The sequence below is a fragment of the Patagioenas fasciata genome, chromosome 7, assembly GCF_037038585.1.
Source record: "Patagioenas fasciata isolate bPatFas1 chromosome 7, bPatFas1.hap1, whole genome shotgun sequence".
NCBI classification, from domain to species: Eukaryota; Metazoa; Chordata; class Aves; order Columbiformes; family Columbidae; genus Patagioenas; species Patagioenas fasciata.
In genome coordinates this window covers 40750586-40774492 of record NC_092526.1, presented here as the reverse complement: position 1 = coordinate 40774492, position 23907 = coordinate 40750586, and the positions used below count along the sequence as shown (strand labels likewise).

Here is a 23907-nt window from a genome sequence, read left to right as displayed (position 1 = left end):
TGGGGAATGACCTATTAGAGAGCAGTGTAGGGAAAGGGACCTGGGGGTCCTGGGGACAGCAGGGTGACCATGAGCCAGCACTGGGCCCTTGTGGCCAGGAAGGCCAATGGTACCTGGGGTGGGTTAGAAGGGGGTGGTCAGTAGGTCAGAGAGGTTCTCCTGCCCCTCTGCTCTGCCCTGGGGAGCCCACACCTGGAATATTGTGTCCAGTTGTGGCCCCTCAGTTCCAGAAGGACAGGGAACTGCTGGAGAGAGTCCAGCGCAGCCACCAAGATGCTGAAGGGAGTGGAGCATCTCCCGTGTGAGGAAAGGCTGAGGGAGCTGGGGCTCTGGAGCTGGAGAAGAGGAGACTGAGGGGTGACTCATTCATGGGGATCAATATGGAAAGGGGGAGTGTCAGGAGGATGGAGCCAGGCTCTTCTTGGTGACAACCAGTGACAGGACAAGGGGCAATGGGTGCAAACTGGAACACAGGAGGTTCCACTTAAATCTGAGAAGCAACTTGTTTGGGGTGAGGGTGGCAGAGCCTGGCCCAGGCTGCCCAGGGAGGTTGTGGAGTCTCCTTCTCTGCAGACATTCAAACCCGCCTGGACACCTTCCTGTGGAACCTCAGCTGGGTGTTCCTGCTCCATGGGGGGATTGCACTGGATGAGCTTTCCAGGGCTCTTCTAACCCCTGACATTCTGCGATTCGGTGTGATTCTGTTGTGTGGCAGCTCCAGCTGTTGTGCGCAGCTGGCTGGTGGCTGCATGGACAGTCAGTCCGTTATGCAGCAGCTCCAGCTGTGGCCGCAGCTGGCGGGGGCGGGGCCGGGACCCGGGGCTGTTCCACCCCCAGCTCCGCCCCGGCTCTCCCGTGCCCGGGGCTTCCTGCAGCGGGCACTGCGGGGTCTGTGGCTCTGCCGGGACCCATGGCTCTGCAGGGGCCGGCGGGGGCCGAGGAGCTGCTGTTCTATGTGAACGGCAGGAAGGTAAGTGTTGGCCGGAAGGAGTGTGCAGGCAGGGGGGCTGTGTTCCAGAAGGAAACCCCGCCGGGGGTGGGCACAGATCTGCGTTCCTCAGCCTTCTTCCTCATGGGAGTACAACCGAATCGTTACACAAGGCTCCAAAAGCGTTCCTTCCCATCTCCTCTCTCCAAGCGGTACTTTAGCTAGCTAACACTGCTGTGTATAGCAAGTGCTGTTAGAAGCACAAGGTTTTTTTGGGGAAAAAGAAGAACGTCAGAATGGACTTTCAGCTGGGTGTGAAATTTGGCTAGTGAGCAAACTAGCTTTTCATTTCTACGTGCCTGGCTTCTCATCTTTGATGGTATCAGAGAAGAGGCATTAGGTGGTATCAGATTCTCAGAGGCACAACAGAAAGTCAGCAAGACTTAGGTGCCAAAATACAGACTATCAGCCAACATAAAGATGATATTGCAAGAACAAACTTCAGCTGGTTGTAGATTCAATGCAATTGGAAGGAACTAGCTGATTCTAAGCAAAGGAATAAGTGTAATTGATCAAGAATCCAGGCATTTCTATTGCTCTCTGTTGTTAGTCCCTTACAGCAAGTGAAAGCTTATGTAAATAAAGCTGGAAGAAAAATGGGTGCTGCTGATAGCCTTACATGCTTCATCTGGTGGCCATCCCGGGACGCTGAAGTACCAGGAAGGCTCTAAAATCTGCAAATCATTAATTCTTTATATTCTGCTACCTCTATTGTAGGAAAGTACTGCTGCATTTTTATTTCTAGTGTCGCTGAAGTTAAATTCCCTCCGTATGACCTTTCACTGAGCAGCAGTTAAATTTTAAGTAGTTGCAAGGTGACCTGGTGCTTCTTTCCTGGAAACGTATCTGTTCGAGAAGGAATTTCCAGAAGGAACCCAAATTCGCATGTGACTTGGGCAATTAGTTAAGTTCTATGAGAGGGAACCACAGAAGGATTCTCTTCTAGCCATGTGGGAATACCATCCATGCCCTGAATTTTGAAAAACGTTAGTTTCTAAGTTAAACCTTGTTTATAATTTGTAACCGCAGATAATAGAGAAGAATGCTGATTCTGAAGAAACGCTGTTGTCTTATCTGCGAAAGAAGCGTATCCTTTTCTTGCCTGTTCCCTTAAGTCACTCATTCAAACCAAATTCTTATAAATGATACAATAATTAAAAGGTTATTTACGAGGTTAAGGAAAATATGGTTCCCGTAAGATAAAACAACCATATTAAATGATGTGTCTTTCTTAAGCCAAATACTCTCCAGTGAGCTGCTGTATTTTTAGCCTTCTTTCCTACACAAAGTTATGCTATGAGGCATGATGTGTATGTGTGTATGTGTTCCTCCCCTCTCCCGCCGTACAGAAACCCGAGAACCTTTTGGCACGTGTAAGTAAAGCTCGGCAAAACAGCAATCTCCAAGTTTTGTAAAAGTCTGTCTCCTAGGAATCGGGAGATGTTGCAATAAGACCCTGAGTCCGCTGGAATTTCGAAGTAATCTGCTTTTTCTTATGACAACAACTCCAAACAGATTTCTAAACTAAAGAAACAAAACCCACGTGTTTAATAGTAGGTAGATACAAACAAGTATGTTTTTAAAACACAAAGAAATTAGTTAGATGAGGCAGAAGTTGGGTGAGCTAGAGCTGTCTCGCTGACAGTTCTGTCTTTGCAGGGAAGGTTCTTTCCTACTGTCTTGATTTCAGCCACAGCTCAGTGGCTTTCTGGGTTGCTACAAATCGCACAGCACTTGCTCTGATCTTTTCCTCTCTTGCACTTCCCCGTTTCAGAGGCCTGAGCGTGTGTCTGCTCTCAATAGTTCTCAGGAGCTGTTTAAAAACCCTCTGTGCCACAACCTTATTCCCGGTGTTGATGAAGCTGTCGTGTGATGTTCTCACAGCTGGAGCAGGGAGCACGTGTGGGGAGGGACAGAATCTCTGCTTTCTGCAGCTTCCCAGACTGTCTCATGAAACACAGCCCCCCGGGCAAAGGAGCTACTGGACACTGGAGAATTCACACAGGAGACAGTCTTTCTGTTTGCCTTTCTGTTTGTCTCAAAAGAAAAACTTAAGTCAAAACATGTTTGTTACTGGTCAGATGACAGGATGCTTAGGGAGGCATTTATATGTTTACATATAGAGAGATATTTATTTATTAGCCTCATTTTTTGAGGCTAAATGCCATAGGAATCAGCAGATTAGACCACTGTTAATAACTGGAAGGCTCATTGTAAATTGACAAGTAAATAGAAGTGCAAGAAGGGAAGGCATTTGATCTTAATGTATTTCTTTTATCTGACAGGTTAGGAGGTCTGTGAAAGGGCTCGGTAAAACACTTTACAGTGAAAAAAGCAGTAGGGCTTAATTACATAAGACCTGAAAGCAATGCATGTATCTCAGCTCTTCAGTGCAAGCGAAAAGCGCTAACCCTCACTCTGACAAACACCTCTGGCTTTTGACAGGGCAGTCTGAAAAGATTTTGCCCATTATTCATTTCTTCCTTTCGTATTTTCGCTTGGAGAACTTCTTCAGTTCCTCTTTCTGCCTCAACTTACTTTTCTTCCAAAAGAAGTCGGGATCAAGTTTTCTGTTTCCTTGGCAACAGGATGTTGGTTGTGCCATTCTCTAGCTTCGATCTTATTTTCACTGAAAATTTTAATTGGGCGTATTAGAGAAAGGTGTCTGATACATATGCTATCATACCAAACCAACTCTATGTTCCTTAGCAGTTCATGGCATCAAGCTTTTGAGCAGAGTAAACGCCAAAATGAAACCTGATAATTTGTTTTCCTTAACGATAGCATTTTCAGTCCGTCTTACAGGCACTAAGTATGGCTGTGGAGGGGGCGGCTGTGGTGCCTGCACCGTGATGATATCAACTTACGAGCCAGTTTCGAAGAAGATAAGGTATCCTTAATAGAAAATGTTGAGTTTCATTAAGCTGAAAACTGGAATAAATTACTTTGAAATTGAGAAAGCTCTGGGCAAAATGTTAGATGGTAACATGTCATTGTCAACTGAATATAGTTTTTTAGGTGGGGGAAAAAGTCAAAATGTTCCAGTTGTTCCTTTTGACAGTTGAATTATATTGGAATGCAATGAAAATGTTGAAAGTTATTAAAAGAATTGAAATTAAAACAATCAGAATGGCACTTGAACGGAAACATTTCAACTGTAGTAACACGAAACAGAATGTTGCTAATGATGAAAAGCTTTGATGAATTTTCATTTAGGTATGTTGTTGCTATTTGGAATGGTATTTATTTTCCATCAGAATTTCCTTTGGGTCAGAGATTAGATTACCAATTTGCAGCAGCAGTTCTTTTCTTCCTCCAAACCACTGTACCAAGCCTCTCTTCCCCATCTTCCTCCTCCAAAACACACCTGACAGGTTCTTGTGGGCAGGAGAGACAAGAGGGCAATTAGGAAAGGCTGAAGTATTAAGAAAGATGTAAATTCTGCAGAACTGTCCTCATAAATACAGTTTTTATACTGGGGAAAAGAGACACAGCCAGTAAGTGATCCCTTCTATAAAGATTATTCTCTTTTAAAATGATGATAATGACCGCCTTATAAGTATGAACTGTGTCTTGATCGACAGCAAAATGATAATAATATTCATGTTCTTTCTTCTCCTTTATGTTCCAAAGGCATTATTCAGCAAACGCATGTTTGCTTTCCATTTGCTCCTTGCACGGTGCAGCGGTCACCACCGTGGAGGGTGTTGGCAGCACCAAAACCAGGGTTCACCCGGTTCAGGTGAGAGGGTTGCTGAGCGCTTCCTTTGCACGGGCTGCTTGCCTGGCGCTGCTTTTAGGGCACGAGAATGTCATATGATGACTATTCTCCCTGCTAAACAAGTTTCTGACGGTTGGTTGATCAAAGCTGATGAGATGTAGCCCAGGATGGATCTTGCTTTAATACTGACAGCCTGATCAAATGGTTGATGTGTAAGAGTTGTCGGAGTGGATCAGGCTGGTGCTCTGTTTGGGCTAGCAGTGCATCCAGGACAATGCCCCTCTAGCTGCTGTTTGGTATGAATGTAAAAAAGACATAAATCCAATGTAGGTTAATTAACTTCCTCAGTAAGATATGTGTTGGCATCACACTCAAAATAATTCTTCTTATTTGAGATTGCTTAAATTGTTTTATTTAAAAGGTCTGATTTAGGATGAAGACAACATTTAGTGTGGCATCTCCCGTTTAAGAGGGAGCTCATTAATGGTGGTGTGTGCTGGAAGGAGAGCTGTTTGTGCTGTTCCGTTGCAGGAAAGGCTTGCCAAGTGCCATGGCTCCCAGTGTGGTTTCTGCTCCCCTGGAATGGTCATGTCCATATATACTTTGCTAAGAAACCACCCAGAACCAACTTCAGAGCAGATGATCGCAGCTCTGGCTGGTAAATATTGCCACTTTTTAAGATGTAGGTATGTCCTTGAACTGTTGGCCGTACATATGCGTGCATGTATGTATGGTTTCCTTTTCTCAGGGAACTTATGCCGCTGTACTGGATATAGGCCAATCCTAGATGCCTGTGAAACCTTCTGTAAGGTAAGAAGTACTGGTGACAGGAATACGCGATTGTGACCATTAGTGTATATATATGTATATAAACAATCAAGATTTTCATTAAGATAATCTCTTCCCTCTGTTAAGAGATGTAGGTCCAAGTAAGGTGTATAGTGGCCTAACCCATCACAAAAATTGAATAGCACAAATGAACTTGGTGTCCAACCTGGATTATGAAGAGTAATCTCAAGGAACTCCATGTGTTTTACTGTAGGTCAGCACTGGCATAAATAAGAGCAGAACTTGGATCAATGTTCTTAGTAATTGATCATTTAATGCAACATGTCAGAAGCCTGCAGTGAAAGAAATGGGAGAGGTAACAGTGGGCAAAAGGAATAATGCAGACCACCTATGTGCTCTCTCACAAGCTCAACTGCATTTCACATAGTATGAATTATTTTGTATTAAGGACTTCAACACTGAATGATTTTAGACTGTTTTTCATATCACTTCTTTGACACGTAATCCTTCCAATTTAGCTTCTTATTAAACTTCATCTAGAACTTTATTGAAATATAGAGAGACACTTATCAGCTTAAGCAGGCTTTAACTCATTGCCTTTCTGGGCAATATTTCACTAATGGAATATTTCTGCTTTAGGAATCCATTTGTTGTCAAAGGAAAGCAAATGGAAAGTGTTGCTTGGATCAGGATGATTCTTCGTTTGACAAGGAAGAGAAGGTAGGGTTTGAAGTATTTATATGTCCTGTTTAGACATAAAACTTACAGAAAGAATATTGCATGGCTTTTTCTTGTAATTAAGGTAAATGCAGGATGCTCTGCCATTTTTTTCCTCTGCCTTATTCACCTTACATAATACTATTTGTAAAATAAGATACTTTATTATTACTCCCAAGAAATATGGAGTTATTTCTAAAAATCAAGGATTCTTTGTTTATATTTGTATGAGAAGGTGATGATGTGGCTGATAGTTGGTATTAGGTAGTTTGAATCTCCAGTTCTTCAAGTTCAGGAATATTAATAGTCTCAGCTCTATTCAGTGATCATCATATTGTGATGATCAGGAACCGGGTTAAATCAGTGATCACTGGTGATCTGAATGTAGCCACTGGCCTCTTAGGAATCTGACTGCTGCCTGGAGTCCGAAGAACTGCTGCATTCTTAAAAAATCAGAGTTATGATTGTAATTGTATATGAAACCTCTTATCCATATGAATATTTGACTTTGCTCTCCATTTTCTTTCAATAATATCTGATCTACTTATTTGCTTTTTGAGTACTGTACATTGGCATGAAACCAGCTCCTTTCTTATAGCAGGACCACAGGAAACCTGTGGTTAGTCTTCTAGTTACTTAACTCTAGACAGTCATTTGTGTTAGCAGGGAACCTTGGGAAACTATGATGAATGCTTCCGTCACTTCAGCAGCTCCAAATGATGCATGATAGTTTAGCACCACATCCAAATGATAATGGAACTACTAATTTTATACTGATTTTGGTGGGACTGTCATGGTTTGGCTATGATTTTTTCTTTTTGTGGGGGATGGGGGTGTGGAATTAATGATGAGAGAAATTCTTGGTCTTTGCTTGGTTTATTTCTTTTTAAGGTTTCCACCAGACTGTTTTCAACAGATGAATTCCAGCCCTTAGATCCCACCCAGGAGCTTATATTTCCTCCAGAACTAATGGTAAATATTTCTGCTTATGGCCTGTTCTTTAGCTCTGTCTTTTCCTTAGTCCGCAGTTCAGAACTCATTCTGAAGTCGTGCTTAACAGTAATTCATCAGAAGAAATGTCATAACATTTTAGTGTAAATCCAAAATTATATTACTTTTTTTTCCCCGTGAGCTTATTGAATATTCACGTAAGAAAAAGAATCATATTGGAAAAAAGAATTTGCAGAGTCTGATATTAGATGAGGAGACAAAGAAGTAACTTAACCTGTGTTTCCAGTGCAGCACCTGAAGATACAAATGATTCTCCACAAACTGAATGTCAAACACTTCTTAACATTGGCAAAACAATGCATTTTCCCCATTTTGTGGCTTCATGGTTTTGTTGGTCTTTTCTGTCAAGACATCAGCTTCGGGCAGCCACCCAGCCTGGAGAGGAGCCCCCATGCTTACAGACAGACAGAAGCAGCTGAAATAAGGGCACTGGAATGGAAGGTGTCAGGCATCCTCAGTTGTTGACAGCGGTGTTTGCCCTACAATAACTGAAGGCTGTTTGCTTTGCATTATTGTCAATCTATAGATTGAAAGCCAAAATTCTCTGTAACTAGCTGGCTGGTTACAGAGAAGGGCTGGTAACTGTGGGACAGGGCTGCTGACCATCTTTTTGTACCACTGCCAGTCCACAGGCTGTTTCCAAGTGATCAGCAATCAGCACTAGAACAGCCAGAGATGTCCTCGCTTGATCTAGAAAGGGATGCTGCTGCCAGCGTCATTGGGCCCTCTGAGGAAGTTAACTGTACAGACACCTCCCCAAGGATTTTTCTCACTTTTCAGTGATTGCAGGATCCATTCCTACATGTTTTGCTTGGGGGCTATTTATTATCCATCTTGTTTATTAGCCAATTGGAATTAATGGAAGACTTTCCACTCATGCAGTCTAGAAATTTACCACTGTGCGAAGAACCGGCATAACAGTCCCATTTCTGTCCAATTTTGAGGGATTAAGCAGAACTGCCATTGTTTAAGAACTTCTTTTGACTTTCAGTCTAGTGTCTATTAGACCTCACACCTGTCTTTATGTCTAAATATTTAAATCTGCCGTATGTCCCAATCAGAGAATTGCTGAAAATCAACCAAAAAGAACTTTGGTTTTTCACGGGGAGCGAATGACGTGGATTTCTCCCATAAGCCTGGATGAATTAGTGGATCTGAAAGCTGCCCACCCCAAAGCACCTCTTATGGTCGGGAACACCAGTTTGGGTATGTGTACACATGGCTGTGGTTGCAGTGTGCGTTCCTCCTCCTTCTTGCGATTTCATCCTTAAGCTTACTCTCCACTCCATTGGAGATGTCATTATAGGAAATGTCTATTCCTCTCTGGTAGGACCCGAGATGAAATTTAAAGGCGTGTTCTATCCAATTGTTGTTGCTCCTGCAAGGATTCCGGATCTGAATGTGGTGAAACGCACGGATGACGGTCAGTAGATTATGGCAGTAGATTATACCTCAATTTATATATTTAAGATAAGCACAGATATTTTTTTTGTTGAAGTTAGACTACGTTTTAGATTTTAAATAAATTCTATTGAAATTGGAAAAAAAAACCTAGAAATAGGTGTAAACTTACTATAATAGTCTGAATTAATTAAATATAAATTATGTTCTGCAAGTTTACTGCCAGTGTTTGTTCACAACATCCATACATTACATAAATAAAGTACATTAGTAATTTTGACTAGAAAGGCACTATTTTATAATAGTGACATTTTCATTATCTTAAAAATGCCCAAATGCATAACTACTAATATAAATACATCTAGGTTGTCTTTCTGTTGGTGAAAAAGAATAGCATATTCAATGTTCGGAGTGTTTGGGTTTTTTTTTGCAAATACTACCTACCCATACCTTAGGAGAATAACTAGAATGTACAAATGCAAAGCAAGATCAAATTGTGATGAAAATCATGTTTAAAAATAGGAAGAGCCTGTTGAAAGACATTAGAAGCTGATTCAACTTTGGATGAAACATCACCTAAACATTTAATCAATCACAGGTAGCACAAGGGCAGCAGCTGGAGTGGACAACTGGAAGCAGAGCAGTGATTTCCCATTTAGAAGTGGTGAGCTATTAGCTCAATTTCATCATTTCATGAAATTACCCTCAGTGTCCTGAAGGAAAGGTCACAATCCATTAACACACAAAGGCGCTTCTCCTTGTATCTGCCTGAATTCCACGCGAGCAGCCCTCGCTCTGCATCCGAAGATGTGTTTTCAAACCTGGGCAATAAAACGATGCGCAAGTTACACTTTCACGATGTTTTGTTTGCAGGGTTAACTGTGGGAGCTGCCTGCAACCTGTCTCTAGTGAAAGACATCCTGACAAATGCAATCTCAGAGCTCCCTGAAGAGAAGACAAAGGTTTTCCGCGCTGTCTTGCAGCAATTGAGAACTCTGGGAGGAGAACAGATAAGGAACGTTGCTGTATGTTGTGCGTTACTTGCAAAAACAATTGTAACAAATTGTAACAAATGTGAAGTTACTTCTGACTATATGTAAAATTTGCATTTTTAATTCTGTTTTTAGCAGTGTGTTTTCTATCCATGCATCTTTGAGCTTTCGATAGATATAAATTTATGGGTAGTCTGCATGGTATGTTGTCGCCTAACATAAAAACGTGAAGGTGATGTGCCTGAGGGGTCAGTACTGGGACTGGTATTATTCAATATATTCATCAGTGATTTGGACGAGGGAATAGAGTGACTGTCAGCAAGTTTGCTGGTGACACCAAGCTGGGGGGAGTTGGTGACACTGGAAGCTGTGCTGCCATCCAGAGACCTGGACAGGCTGGAGAGTTGGGCAGGGAAAAATTTAATGAAATATAACAAGGGCAAGTGTAGAGTCTTGAATCTGGGCAGGAACAACCCCAGGTTCCAGTATAAGTTGGGGAATGACCTATTAGAGAGTAGCGTAGGGGAAAGGGACCTGGGGGTCCTGGGGACAGCAGGGTGACCATGAGCCAGCACTGGGCCCTTGTGGCCAGGAAGGCCAATGGTACCTGCGGTGGATTAGAAGGGGGTGGTCAGTAGGTCAGAGAGGTTCTCCTGCCCCTCTGCTCTGCCCTGGGGAGACCACACCTGGAATATTGTGTCCAGTTGTGGCCCCTCAGTTCCAGAAGGACAGGGAACTGCTGGAGAGAGTCCAGCGCAGCCACCAAGGTGCTGGAGGGAGTGGAGCATCTCCCGTGTGAGGAAAGGCTGAGGGAGCTGGGGCTCTGGAGCTGGAGAAGAGGAGACTGAGGGGGGACTCATTCATGGGGATCAGTATGGAAAGGGGGAGTGTCAGGAGGATGGAGCCAGGCTCTTCTCGGTGACACCAGTGACAGGACAAGGGGCAATGGGTGCAAACTGAAACAGAGGAGGTTCCATTTAAAGATGAGAAGAAACTTGTTTGGGGTGAGGGTGGCAGAGCCTGGCCCAGGCTGCCCAGGGGGGTTGTGGAGTCTCCTTCTCTGCAGACATTCAAACCCGCCTGGACACCTTCCTGTGGAACCTCAGCTGGGTGTTCCTGCTCCATGTGGGGATTGCACTGGATGAGCTTTCCAGGTCCCTTCCACCCTCTGACATTCTGGGATCCTGTGATGGAGAAAGGTGACATAAATTTATTTTTTTCAAGTCCTTAGGTGGAAACATCATCAGTAGAAAATCAACCTCAGACTTGAATCCTATTCTGGCAGCCAGCAACTGTTTGCTCAGTCTGGTGTCGAAAGGTAAGCGCAGCCAGCCCGCCTGTGGTAGTGCCAGAGGTGCAGGGAGAGGGGAATTGCCAACACAGGAGCATTTGGTCAGGAGCCCTTTCCCACCCTCATACAAGATCACACCCGCAAGAGAAGCCATTTGCAGATGAGGAACATGTCAAAGCTTCTCATGTTGAGGGTAAGCTGTTGAAATTATTGGTAAGTATGAGCTGTGTGGTGGTCTGGACTTGCATGCTCTCCTTCTAGATGGCTCATGTCCCTTTTTCCTCTCAATCCCGGCAGAGTGCATCTTGCCATTTCAAACCATGTCATACTCCACTCTGCACCCTGAAATACACGTTCTTTAAGGGGTTGTTCTGAGCCAGAATTTCTTGGAACAAATACACAAAACTTTATGCAGTGTAATTTCCCTGACTTCTTCCTGCATACTTTGACGTTGAGATGAAAAATACCCAGCAGGATGTTGTTCTGACAAGTGAAATTACAAATATTTGCATCTTCTTAACAATTCTAACGATGTGCCTACTTATCTGAGTGATGAGTAGGATCACTGATGGATATCTGGTTCTGTCAACCTGGCAGAACTTTACTGCTGGGAGAGGGTTTGGGGCATTTTCACGGATTTTGCATGTATTTCTTTACCAAGCAGTAGTCAATGAAACACAGGAAAAGTGGATTGTGCAAGAAAAGGAGGCTGCAGAGACACTATTACTTCTTAGTATTTATCTTAGATCACAGTGTAAGAGAAAATGCACCTTCCTACATCCTGGCAGGCTCACAGATGGGACTGGACAATGATCTTTATGTGTGGAAACCAAGTGTGTTCTAGATGGAATTGCAAAGGCAAAGATCCAGAACTGCCAGTGATGCTATTCCTAATAATGTTATTTTTCAGATTCACACTCCATCAGAAAAAAATTCCTTGTTTAAAACTTTGCTGTCACACTATTTATATTTGAGGAATGCAATTTTAATGCTAAATTATATTCTAGGATTAACAGGTAGCAGTGTAATCATCACATGTAACACAAAGAAGATGATCGTGCTGTAAAGCAGCTAGTCTTGAACTATTGTGTTTACTGAATGTGAGGGGAGTAGTTTAATACATTAACCTTTTAAAAATGGCACATCAGATTATCTGGTTATAGAGAGTCTTGGGATAGGTCAGGGTTACTGCAAGATAAATATTGTCTAGTACTAAGAAATCATTTATTTTAAAATGCAATGGACCCTTTAGGTAGCATTTGAAAAGTACAAAGGACAGAAGACTAGTAAAAAATACACTTTGGCTTCATCTGTCACATGTGGTTAAATTCCACACTGGGGAAACGCTGTGGATTTCAATCTGTACAATGTTTATGCCTCTGTGTTCTTGCAGAATGACAATGCTACTTGACAATTGTGTTCCTGGTACAGCTACAGTCCTACCAACATAACTCCTTGAACCAACAGAGCTGCTTTAATTAATGAAACCAATTATATCTGTTAAAATGTTACACTTCTGCTTGCTAGCTAAAGTGTGTAGTGATATTGGCAAACCCAGTGTAGCATAGATTGATTTTAAGTGTTCAAAGGGCTACTACAGATTTAGGTTCCTTACAGAACTTTGTCCTCTTCTCTTTTGAAAATCCCGTCTTTAGTCGTATGTATAATTTTTTTGCTTCCCATTCAGTTATTTCCTCGTTCTGTATGTTTTAGAAGCAAAGGCAGTGATGACAGCAGCTGCAGAGATTTGGAGCGGATTGGCAGGAGTGGGCATGGGGTCATAGTGGCGTGATCAGAAGGGAGGGTTTTGGAATGGGGATTGATTTCTGGGCACTTCCTTAGGACTCTGTTGTTATGATACTGTGGAAGATGGAGCAGTCATTTGTAGTTATAGAGCATACCACTGATAATTTGTTATATAAACTCTGCAGTTATTATTTACTCGGGAGGGCTGCAGGTGTTTCTTGCCAATTAAAATATGATTGATGTATGTTAATTGCACAATTATACAGAAATTTCTGCATTTGTAATTTTTTAGGAAGAAAGCGACAGGTTCCTTTGAGTGATATTTTTGCAGACGGAGCTGGTAACGATACCATCATGCCAGAAGAGATCCTGGTCTCTGTCCATATCCCGCATTCTAGGCAGGTAAGTTACTAGTTTGTTTAGATTTCCTTTATACAGAGTTAAAGACTATTAAATAAGAGCAGGAGGGGGCATAACCCCTGTGTTAAAGTAACACTGTTACTGCTCACTCCCTGAATTCCTTACATTTGATCCTGTGCCCTACTATCTCCCAGTTTCAGCCAAAAACCACAACTCAGCAGGTAGTTGGTGATATGTAAAGAGTGATGATATTCAGAGAAAAGTTGACCCTAAAAAGATGAGGGCAATAGCAATTGAAGGAAATTGACCTTGTGCTCATCATTTTTTATTCTCTTGCTTCACATAGTGTCACAAAGTTCTGCTTTCAGATCCTTACACATCTGCAGGTTACCAATTGTGTCTGATCTTGCTCAGGGGGAGTATGTATCTGCATTTCGACAAGCACCGAGACGGGAAAATGCGCTCCCAATGATCAACGCTGGAATGAGAGTCCTTTTTGAAGAAGGTACAGACATCATAAAGGATTTAAGCATTTTCTGCGGAGGTGCTGTCTCGACCACAGTCTGTGCAAAACAAACCTGTGGGACGCTCATCGGAAGGTACAATTCCTCTGCCTTCTCTGTATCTCTAAATAAAGGGACGTGGAGAACTTGTAGCATGGAAATACAGAAACACAACAACCCCCTGCAGCGCTCCAGGCTGGCACAGAGTGGCTGGAGAGCAGTCAGGCAGAAAGGGACCTGGGGGGACTAATGGACAGGAAGCTCAACATGAGCCAACAGTGTGCCCAGGTGGCCAAGAAGGCCAATGGTGTCCTGTCCTGTATCCAAACCAGCGTGGTCAGCAGGACAAGGCAGTGATCCTTCCCCTGTGCTCTGCATTGGGGAGGCCACACCTGGAGTATTGTGTTCAGTTTTGGGCCCCGCAGGTCAGGAAAGAGATGGAAGTGCTGGAGCGGGTCCAGAGAAGAGCAACAAGACTGGGGAAGGGACTTGAACACAAACCCTATGGGGAGAGGCTGAGGGAGCTGGGCTTGTTCAGTCTGGAGAAGAGGAGGTTTAGAGGTGAGCTCAGCACTCTCTAGAATGACCTGAAGGGCAGTTCTAGCCAGGTGGGATTGGTCTCTTCTCCCAGGCAGTCAGCAACAGGACAAGGGGGCATGGGCTTCAATTCTGCCAGGGGAAATTGAGGCTGGCTATTAGAAAGCAATTCTATGCAGAGAGAGTGGTCAGGCACTGGAATGGCTGCCCAGGGAGGTGCTGGACTCACCTGGAGGTTTGTAAACTGAGATTGGCCATGGCACTTGGTGCCATGATCTGGTCAATGGACTGGAGTTGGACCAAGGGTTGGACTGGATGATCTCTGAGGTCTTTTCCAACCCAGTCCATTCTGTGATTCTGTGAAAGATTTAACTTGCCTGGCTGGTGCCACGGGTGTCCAGGTGAATGATCTGGACAAGCCTTAATGATGACTTTTCAGGAGTCTGCACGTGGATGCGACTCCATGTGAAGTATGCAGAGGCACGAGAGGTGGGCTGAGAGGTAGGTGGATGCAGTCAGCGGTGCACCTGAACTCAAGCGTTGGGAACGGATGCTCTGTCCCGTAGGTTTGATAACATCTGCTCTCAGTGCCCTGGAGTCCTTTACTTTGGCTGCAATAGAGAAAAGTTTGAGAACTTGAGATGCACCCAATAAAAGTCAAGCCTTAATCTTTTCAATATCTCTTCATCTACAAGGTCCTAATAATCTCTGAAGTTAATCCCTGGCATTTCCTCCCACTTGACAGCATCTTTCCAAATAATAAATAGTTCAAGTACTATAAAACCATTTATCTAAACAGAGTCCCACTGGAATGTTTTACCATTTGATATGCTGCTAGTTGACTAGTTGAAGTACTCATTATTTTTTACTGGTTTACGTGATTAAATTTATTCTAACAGATTTATATTTTTATAGGGTTGTGTAACTATGGAGAGTTAACCAGAGACAGCCTTTGCAGAAAATGTAACAACTATCCAGCATGAAGCAGATCCCTTGAAAGCATCTGCAGCTGGCATCAATACTATTATCTGCTTCTCTTTAAATGTAGGACAGTATCTGCAGAATAGTGATCATCCGTTAGGCTGTTAAATCAGCTTTAAAACAGCAATATGTCTTATTTATTTATTTGAAGAAGGCTGGCGTAGCACTCAGTCCCATTCACTTAAGGGATCTAATTTCTGTGAGCAACGTAGACCTGTTTTCAGAATTGCAGGCCATTATTAGAATCCATATTTCTGCTTCATTGTGAGCAGGATTATGCCCGTGGTCCATGTACAAATGTATTCCTGCAATCTGTGTTGATTTCGTCCTGGTCTGATTGTAGCCATTATTCTTCCTGACAGACACTGGAATGAACAAATCTTGGATGAAGCTTGCAGACTCATTCTTAAAGAAATTGCTCCTTCAGCCAGTGGTGAAAAAGCAGATTATAAGAAAACTTTGATAGTCAGTTTCTTCTACAGATTTTTCCTGGAAGTGCTGCAGTCATTAACGACAATGGTAAATGAGTTGTCCATGTCTGCTTTTGCGCAAGAAAATGAAAGTTGTGGTTTGGTTTGGTTTGGTTTTTTTTCTGTGTGTTGATGCTTGTAATTTGTACAATGTGCTAAACATTGTCTTCGGGGCTCAGATCTACAGAATAACATAAGCTCGCCAAGAGACTGATGGGGAGATGCTAATTTCATTTTTAGGTGCTCAGGTATCTTTACTTTGGACATCAGGCTTTAAAAGCATTGAGTAATGTTAGTGCAACAATGTATGGGTATTGAGCAAACAAAATGTACCTGAGGTCTTACTCCATCTGTCTGTAGTTCAACACATAAATAGAGAGAACAGAAATCAAGGCTTTGGAAAGCAGCCCTAGTTGTTAAACCGACCCTCCTCCTTGTACCAGTTGTTGACTGAGAAAGGAGGACTCTAAAATTTCACTTCCCATTACATTCCAGGCGTAATTTACTTATTTTTGTCTTAAATCTGTTCTTATGAGGAAAAATCTCCCTTTTGCCTTTTTCTTCTGTGTTCCTTCGAGCTCTTTCCTCTGCATTACCATTACCAGGTAATTTACTGTTAGCGGTAAACTGTGCCAGTTCTGATTAGAGCCCAGAACAAAGCTCTTCTGACTGTCCCTGCTGTATGTTGCTTACTTTAAGCAAACATATTTGTTGAATCCCATATATTTCTAACTATTATTTAGTGAAATCTCAAAACTTTACTGTGTTTTCAAATTGTTATTTTAGAGCCTTTCTAGCTTGTGATAGTCTTGAAGGAATTTCCAGTTTAAAGAGTTTGTATTTGGTGATTTTGGTTGTTAGCTTTTTAAAATTGGATTAAAAATGTGAGTTTTAGCAGGAATTCACTTCCTTTTCAGGATCCTTGTCACTATCCTGGCATACCTGTGGAATATAGGAGTGCCCTACAAGATTTCAAAACCAAAATGCCTCAGAGTATCCAAATATTCCAGGCAAGTGATTTTATTCTAAGATTATTCTGTGCTTTATAAGATTTGATAAAAACGTCCAAGTCTATAGCTACAACTACAGTGTTCTTGTCTGAAGATACACTTGTCTTAAGATCTCAGAGGGCTCCTAGGCCTGACTGTAGGTTTAGGAGTCAGGATGAAGTTGTTGCTGGCTGTCTGATCCAGCTACCGAGAGTATTGCAGAAGTGAGCAGCAGAGCGCACCAGAGAACCGGGCACGTTTCTGAGCTCACCCTTGTGCCTCCATCACGGTGGCATCTCCTGCAAGGATTTTTGGCATTTTGATAGCCTCAGTACACAAGTAAAAATGTCAAGCTTTTGAAAACCTAAAGAAAATTCCAATGCCATCTGGGTAAATATTTTTTTTTTTCATTTTCAGATATTCTTTAGAATAACATTTTAGCTTTAAATACTTTAGATTTATTCAAGTTGCTGTCTTTGGCTTCCTTCAGAGTTCTCATCAAAAAAAAAAAAGACACTACAGACTTAGAAAAGGGACCAGGATCAAAAGAATTAGTTCTCTGTGACTTTCAGCAATTTATTACCCAGCTGCCAAAAAGTGACTAAACAACAGAAATGGCAAGAGTTTGTTATGCAGATCAGTTGGCACTGAGCAACAGAAATTATGTAGAAACCCAGAACAATTGTTTTTAGCTTTAAATTTCTGTCTAATTTTACATGTCCCGCTTTTTTTCTGGAGTTCTTAATCTGAACGTTATTAAGCTTTTTAAGGTGTGGGGGGGAAATGCATGTCCTGAAAGAGAAATACTTGGTCATTCTGGTAGTGGAGAAGTTCACATGGTTTGGCTGAGATCCCCATTTGAGGAACCTGAGACACTCAAGTGAAAAACGCCTGTTCTTGGCCTTGGATGATAGCAGACGATGTGCCAGAAAGTGCAGGAGGTACAAGTGTGCAGGCAGAAGCTATTGAAGCTGGACACCAAGATCAGAAGATCAAGTGTGTAGCTGGAAGCTATAGAAGAAAAAAGGCTGTGAGTTGTGAGCAATTAAGTAGTTCTAAACGTAGAAAAGGAACAGGTTTGTGTGAACACTTACCCAGAAATTGGAAAAGTGTGCTGGAGGTTGGCAACAATTGGCAAGGCAGAATTAACGGGCAACAATTAACTTTCAAAAAAGACTGAGCAAAATAATGCTAAGAAGGCATTGAATTCATACACAGGTGCAAAGAAATGAAATTGCGAAGGAACTATTTGAACAACATTTTCTCACTGATTTATGTTGATCAGTTGCAATCTTTCAGCAAGGAAGACAAATCCCAGGAATCACTGCAAATAACTCCAAATACAAGACTGGTAAAATACAGAGCCAAATATTCTGAGACAAATTTGGAAAAATATCAAAACTTCATGACACCAATCAGTAAAGGAGGAAACTGTCCTGAAAAAGAAGTGCTGTTTGTATCACTTTGAGGTGAACAATTAAGGAAGAAAATGCAAGCAGACCAACCTGTGCAATGTTCTCAGGAGGCCCCTTAAGAGAAACAATGGCAGAGATCCCCAGGAGCCGCAGTCAGTCTGTGTCCAATACTGAACAGGAGATGACAATAGGAACAGTTGTTCCTTAATCTGATTTTCTGATTAATAGAAGAATAACATGGCTATTATTTTTTTAACTGTTTGGGGATGGGGTGTGTGTTTTTGACTGTACAGGACATAGACCCGAGTCAGTCTCCCCAGGATCCTGTAGGACGGCCCATTATGCACCAGTCTGGAATTAAGCACACCACTGGCGAAGCCGTTTACGTCGCTGACCTTCCTTCGGTGGATGGGGAGCTGTTCCTGGCTGTCGTCACTAGTTCCAGAGCTCATGCGAAAATTGTGTAAGTGTTCAAAGTGTGTCTGAAGAAAATGTTATTATGAATTGCTGAGATGTTTAGAGCCGACTACAACGTTGCAGCAACAAGGTAGCGAAGCTCATTTGAGGCCTTAGAAGAGAGGAAGATGGGAAGAGGATTTTATTGGTTTTACTTATGTTTTTATACTGCCAAGACACACCTATTCTAGCAGTTTGTTCAACATTCAGGCACCAAAATGCACATAACCCAGTTGTGTGCCCAACATTCAGGCACCAAGATGTGTATTCAGGTGGTCTGGTCAGGATTAATTGTGATGATGAGGAGGACTGGGGCTGCAAGCTGTAGAGTCCTTGTCATATTTCCTGGCTGCTTCGTAGGTTGGTGGTAGTATGCTGGGTTTGGATGGGCTCTTTTTGGTACCATCAAGGAGCTGACATCTCTCCCATCTCTGTGAGTCACTAGGATTTATTCACTCTCCTTTGTCTTCTGATCCTGGTGTCCAGAGAAGATGCCTGTAGCTGTGCTGGGATCTTGATGTCCTGCTAAACTGGGTGCTGTCAAAACGTGCCATTCTCATAGACTTTCTGCCATTCCTTCTGATGCTTCTACACCCACACGTTCCCATTCATTCTCCATTTATACTGGACTTGCCATTTCTCTTATAATTTCCTACATGAACTCTCCATTTCCTGATGCTTATTTGGATCAGTTTGAGATCTGTGTAGGCTGTGAGGTCTTAGAAACTTGCAAATGTAGCATCATAATCGTGCAGTGCTTTTTCTGCAGTCAATGCAGTTCAGTCAATCTTATGGGCCAGTGATGTCCCTGTTGCATCTGGAGTATTTCCTAGAAGCAAAGCAGGACAGTAGAATTGTGAATTGCCTTTAACCTGCACCTCTTCCCGTGCCGGAGATAGAAGGAAAAGACACGTGTAAACCTACGAGGAGGTCCTGGCAGCACAACAAACAGCTCTGTATTGTGTTCCTTCCCCTGTGCAACACCTTGTAAAACTAACAAATTATGCTTCTCTCTTCCCATATCCTAATCAGATCTATCGATACCGCAGAGGCTTTGAAAGGACCAGGTGTGTTCGATATCATAACAGCTCATGATGTACCAGCTACAAATGAGTTTTACTACTCCGATGATCCAGAGATTATATTTGCAAGAAACAAGGTATAACTACAATCTCTTTTTTTGACTGATTTTGTTCCTTTTTTACTTTTTTTCTTCAGATTTCTAATATGAAATCATACTTTCTGACTCTTTGATTTCTGTATTTTGTGTACATGAGGGAATCACTTTAGGCATATAGCAAGGTAAATTCTTATCATTTTTTCCCCACTCTCTTTTCAGCTTCAGAATAGCTGATGCACATTTTATTCTACCTAGAGAAAAACAAATAAGTCAGTAACAAAACCATCCGAGTTGTTGGAAAAGTATATTTTATTGAAAATTAGGCTCCCAAATCACTTGTCCATTTTTTTAATGGTGTTTTTGCTTGATTCCCCACTCCTACTGGTATTTCTAATGATTTGTTGGCTTCATGGATGATCTAAAAAATGCAAGGATCCTAAGTCAAAACAAAATTCCAAAAAGGAAACTTAAATAGTGGTTACGTGAAAGAAGAATATCAGCAGCACCTGTGGGGATGACTTGAATGTGTATTTCACAGGTGATTTGTGTGGGCCAGATTGTCTGTGCTGTGGCTGCAGACTCAGACGTTCATGCCAAACAAGCAGCTGCACAAGTGAAGATAGAGTATGAAGCGCTGGAACCAGTGATCTTAACAATTGAGGTACCAATCATTTCTTTTTTCTTGCCCCTTTTTTTTCCCCCTATATAAGCAATGGAAGAAGCAGTTCAAACTGTTCACTTGCTTTTTAAGCATGATTTGCTAAGGAAACAAGATGAATACAAACTCCAATTAACCAATCTGTCGGTCTCCCTATAAATAACTTTTCAACCTTTTGGATAATTTTGACCACTAGGCAACAGTCTCAAAGGTCTCACAAGTTCAATAAAATGAACATAAGAATAGAAAAGAAGGGCCCTCTTCTTTGGTAGCTTCCAGTTAGCTAATCAATGTGTTTATATTGGCAGAATGATCTACTGATTATCTTCAGCATTTTGTGTCTGTTGTCAAGCTAGCAAGCCAAAAAGTTAGGCTGGAAACATAGGAAATGTGGAGGGAAAACAGAGGGAAAGGTGTTAGGGATGTAGAGCATTTTAGAAGTGGGCTATGGGATCCATAGGGAAAGTGGATTGATGAGACGTGTGAAAGTGAGGAGCTAAGGACACGTGTGCAGGAAGCAGCATTAGTTCTGGTAGTCACTTTACAGCTTGTTTCCACAGCGCACGTGGTGTGTAAACAGAACCGTCTTTCTGGTGTGAAAATAGAAGTAGTTTCTTTTTAACAACTGGCAGATTTTGTGAATATTTCGCTACAGCTGAAGCTCCGATTAAGTCTTATTAGAAAGAGAGCAAATCGTACTTGATAAATAGATTGTATTTTTACCTAGTCCTTGTGATTTCTTCCCCTCTTAGTGACATCGCTCTTCGGCCAATAGGGTTGCAATCTTATTCTGTGCTCTCTTGGTCGCTCACTAGATGTATGAGGAGGAAGCGCAGGCTGAATAAACTGAAGGTGTTTCCTTCAGAAGCTGCTGCCATCAGTAACACCAAACACACCAGGAATTAATTGCTGCAACTGAATACACAGACTTATCAACAAGGACAGTAAAGTGATGAAATACAGTTGCTCCTTGACTTGATAGCTGGTGGTACAAATCTCTGAAGAGAATGGTGTTTATCCTGGGAGCAAAATGCCACAAGAAGCTGAGAACCTTTAAAATACTGAAATAGTAAAAAACTAATTCCGTTTTTCTTTGCTACAGGAAGCTATAAAGCACAACTCGTTCTTTGAGCCAAAAAGAAAATTAGAACAAGGAAATGTTGATCAGGCATTTGAAACTGTTGATGATATAATTGAAGGTAAACTGCAGAATAAGTTTGGTGAGACGTTGTCAGTATTTGGGTTTGTCTGTCTGCTATTTAAGTCCCAGCTTGACCTTTTTTCCATACACCCATTAGGCCTGAGAAAGCTCTTGGTCAACTGGAAGAAAGTGTGATTAAACCTACTGGTCTTGTGGTCCTGCTACTACTTCAGTCTCATGCTTTGTTTAATTCATCTCTGTTTTATTTAATATTGTCACCACTTGTGGGTAATATCATGTTACTGTTAATCAAGTTCTGTTGCTGCCACTGGAACAAGACCAATTTAATCCTGCAAGGAGTTTCCTCTGTTTCGCACAAGAAGCATCAGAAGATTTGACACTGATTACCATAATTTACACGATGATGGGAAGTTCATTCTTTCCTGGTTCATTTCTTCTGGCCTTTTCCCTCAGTAACACGTGTGTTTTCCTCTTTGGGTCAGGGGAGATTCGCATTGGGGGACAGGAACACTTTTACTTGGAGACTCAGAGTGTGCTTGCTGTTCCAAAGGGAGAGGATAAAGAAATGGATGTGTATGTATCAACACAGCATCCAGCATTTATTCAGGTAATACAAAGCATTCTCAGAGGAGGTGGCTGAACCTGCGACAATAGAGCTTTTTAAGTTGGGTTTACAGATTCAGCTGAACAGTTTAGAAGCGGTAGGAACGTGAAATTGCCCATGTGGATTATCCAACAACAACTGCTCTGTAGTACTGCTGTATCCTGATAAACACTGACCACTACAACGTGAGGATAAAGAGGAAGGAAAAGTCTCTTCCTTTGAACAAAGTACCTCGTGCCCCACTGTTGTAGGCATGAAAAGCTCCCTGTGGAGTGCCGAGGCTCCTCCGTCCCTGTTCGCTTTCCACTGAGGTGAGGAGCAATCAGCACCCTGCGAAGTCACAGTCTCTGAGGGTTTGATCAGATGTAATAGCTGGAGGTGAGACTGCTACTCGGTGCCAAAATCATAATCATAGAATGGTTTGGGTGTGAAGGAACCTGTAAAGATATCTAATCCAAGCCTCCTGCCATGGACAGGGGTATCTTTCACTAGGTCAAGTTTCTCAAAGCCCCGTCCAACCTGACCTTGAACACTTCCAACGATGGGGCATCCACAACTTCTCTGGGCGACGTGTTCCAGTGTCTCACCTCTTGTCCAATCTAAACCTATCCTATTTCAGTTTAAAACTGTTGCCCCTTGTCCTGTCAGTACAGGCCTTGCTAAAAAGTCTTTCTGTTTCTTATAAGCCCCCTTTATATATGGAAAGGCCGCTGGAGCTTTCTCTTCTCCAGGCGGAAGAGCTCCAGCTCTCTCAGCCATTCTTCACAGGAGTGGTGCTCCAGCCCTCGGATCATTTCACGATGGCAAATGGTAAAGCAAGCGCTGACGTAGCGTATGGCCTGCATACGGTCTGCAGTAGCTGTGGTGCATGAAGCTGAGAGTATTGCAGACTCAACGCTGGCATTTTGTGTTCAAAGCCCAGTTCAGTTCCTTTCATCATTCCTGTTATTATTGTATTGCCAATAGCCAAGCAGTATTGAAGAACTTTGTGTTTGAGCAAATGATTTGAAGCAAGAATGTTTCTGACACTAGCAAGCTGTAGATTAATAATAAACAAGTTTTATTTGAATTAAAAATTAAAATCAATTTTATGATCTTAGTAATAAAAATAATAAAAACTGTATTCTAATCCCTTCTTCTTACACCTGAAACCTCTGACTGTTTAGGTCATGAAATCCAAAGGTGTTACTCCTCACATTTGTCCATGACCATTTCGCAGTCTCCATGGTGGAGATTTTAAATATGAACACTGCTGAGTGTTTGTTACCTTTTTCTTGCTTTTCAACCTAGTATAAAGGAAAATTATTTTCATCTGATTTCAAACCAAACCAGTTAGAAACATCTATGGAATCCTTTTCTAGAAGAGGTTTTTATTTCAGAACCTAACTTTTAGGCTTGGTTTGTGTTGGCATAAAAGATCCAAACTGGTTTTACAGGAGATGGTAGCTGCAAGCTTGGGCGTTCCGGCCAACAGGATCATGTGCCATGTTAAACGAGTTGGTGGAGCCTTTGGTGGGAAACTCCTGAAAGCTGGTTTACTGGCATGTGTTGCTGCAGTGGCAGCTAACAAGTGAGTGTGGGCTGTGTGTGTGGGATCCAAAGAGAAAATGGGCTGAACAAGTTTTGCTTTTTGGCTCAAATGCTTTCTCCTTTCCCAAAGTCACTCACCAAAAAGTCACAAAATCCTGACTGTTCACATTTTGTAAGACCATTCAGTGCATTTCTTTGTTTTGCTAGCAGCTCCAGCCCCAACTAAATTAATGGGACTTGAAGAAGTTGGTATTGGTATAGGCTAGGACTGTTGTTGAAACAATTAGCGTTTCAAAAGGACAAGTCCCGAACTGCTGACATCAAAGCATGGTATTGACCATCCAGATGTGAACTTCCCTGGCACAGCAGGGTGCGGAAGGACGAGTTCATGAGCAGAACCTCTTTTAAGAACGAGAGTTCTAGTTCAGTCTCCCATGCCTTTCACACAAAACTAGCTTAAATCTGT

General features: G+C 42.3%; 1 protein-coding gene across 5 annotated transcripts in view; it reads left to right on the top strand.

The window, feature by feature from the left end:
* The first annotated feature begins 852 nt into the window (after positions 1-852).
* AOX1 (aldehyde oxidase 1) overlaps positions 853-23907 on the top strand; it is a 41055-nt gene continuing 18000 nt past the window's right edge. For all 5 annotated transcript variants that reach the window (XR_011740143.1, XR_011740142.1, XM_065841083.2 and 2 more), the window contains exons 1-22: positions 853-970; positions 2018-2075; positions 3782-3878; positions 4622-4730; positions 5241-5367; positions 5458-5519; positions 6138-6218; positions 7107-7187; positions 8288-8432; positions 8557-8649; positions 9501-9652; positions 10844-10937; positions 12949-13058; positions 13431-13615; positions 15400-15556; positions 16425-16517; positions 18205-18374; positions 19400-19526; positions 20026-20148; positions 21248-21344; positions 21790-21914; positions 23348-23481. Coding sequence is in view for 3 of the 5 variants with exons in the window: in XM_065841083.2 (XP_065697155.1) it covers positions 911-970; positions 2018-2075; positions 3782-3878; positions 4622-4730; positions 5241-5367; positions 5458-5519; positions 6138-6218; positions 7107-7187; positions 8288-8432; positions 8557-8649; positions 9501-9652; positions 10844-10937; positions 12949-13058; positions 13431-13615; positions 15400-15556; positions 16425-16517; positions 18205-18374; positions 19400-19526; positions 20026-20148; positions 21248-21344; positions 21790-21914; positions 23348-23481 (2480 nt within the window). In the remaining 2 variants the exon portion in view is untranslated. The remainder of the gene's footprint in view (positions 971-2017; positions 2076-3781; positions 3879-4621; positions 4731-5240; positions 5368-5457; positions 5520-6137; positions 6219-7106; positions 7188-8287; positions 8433-8556; positions 8650-9500; positions 9653-10843; positions 10938-12948; positions 13059-13430; positions 13616-15399; positions 15557-16424; positions 16518-18204; positions 18375-19399; positions 19527-20025; positions 20149-21247; positions 21345-21789; positions 21915-23347; positions 23482-23907) is intronic.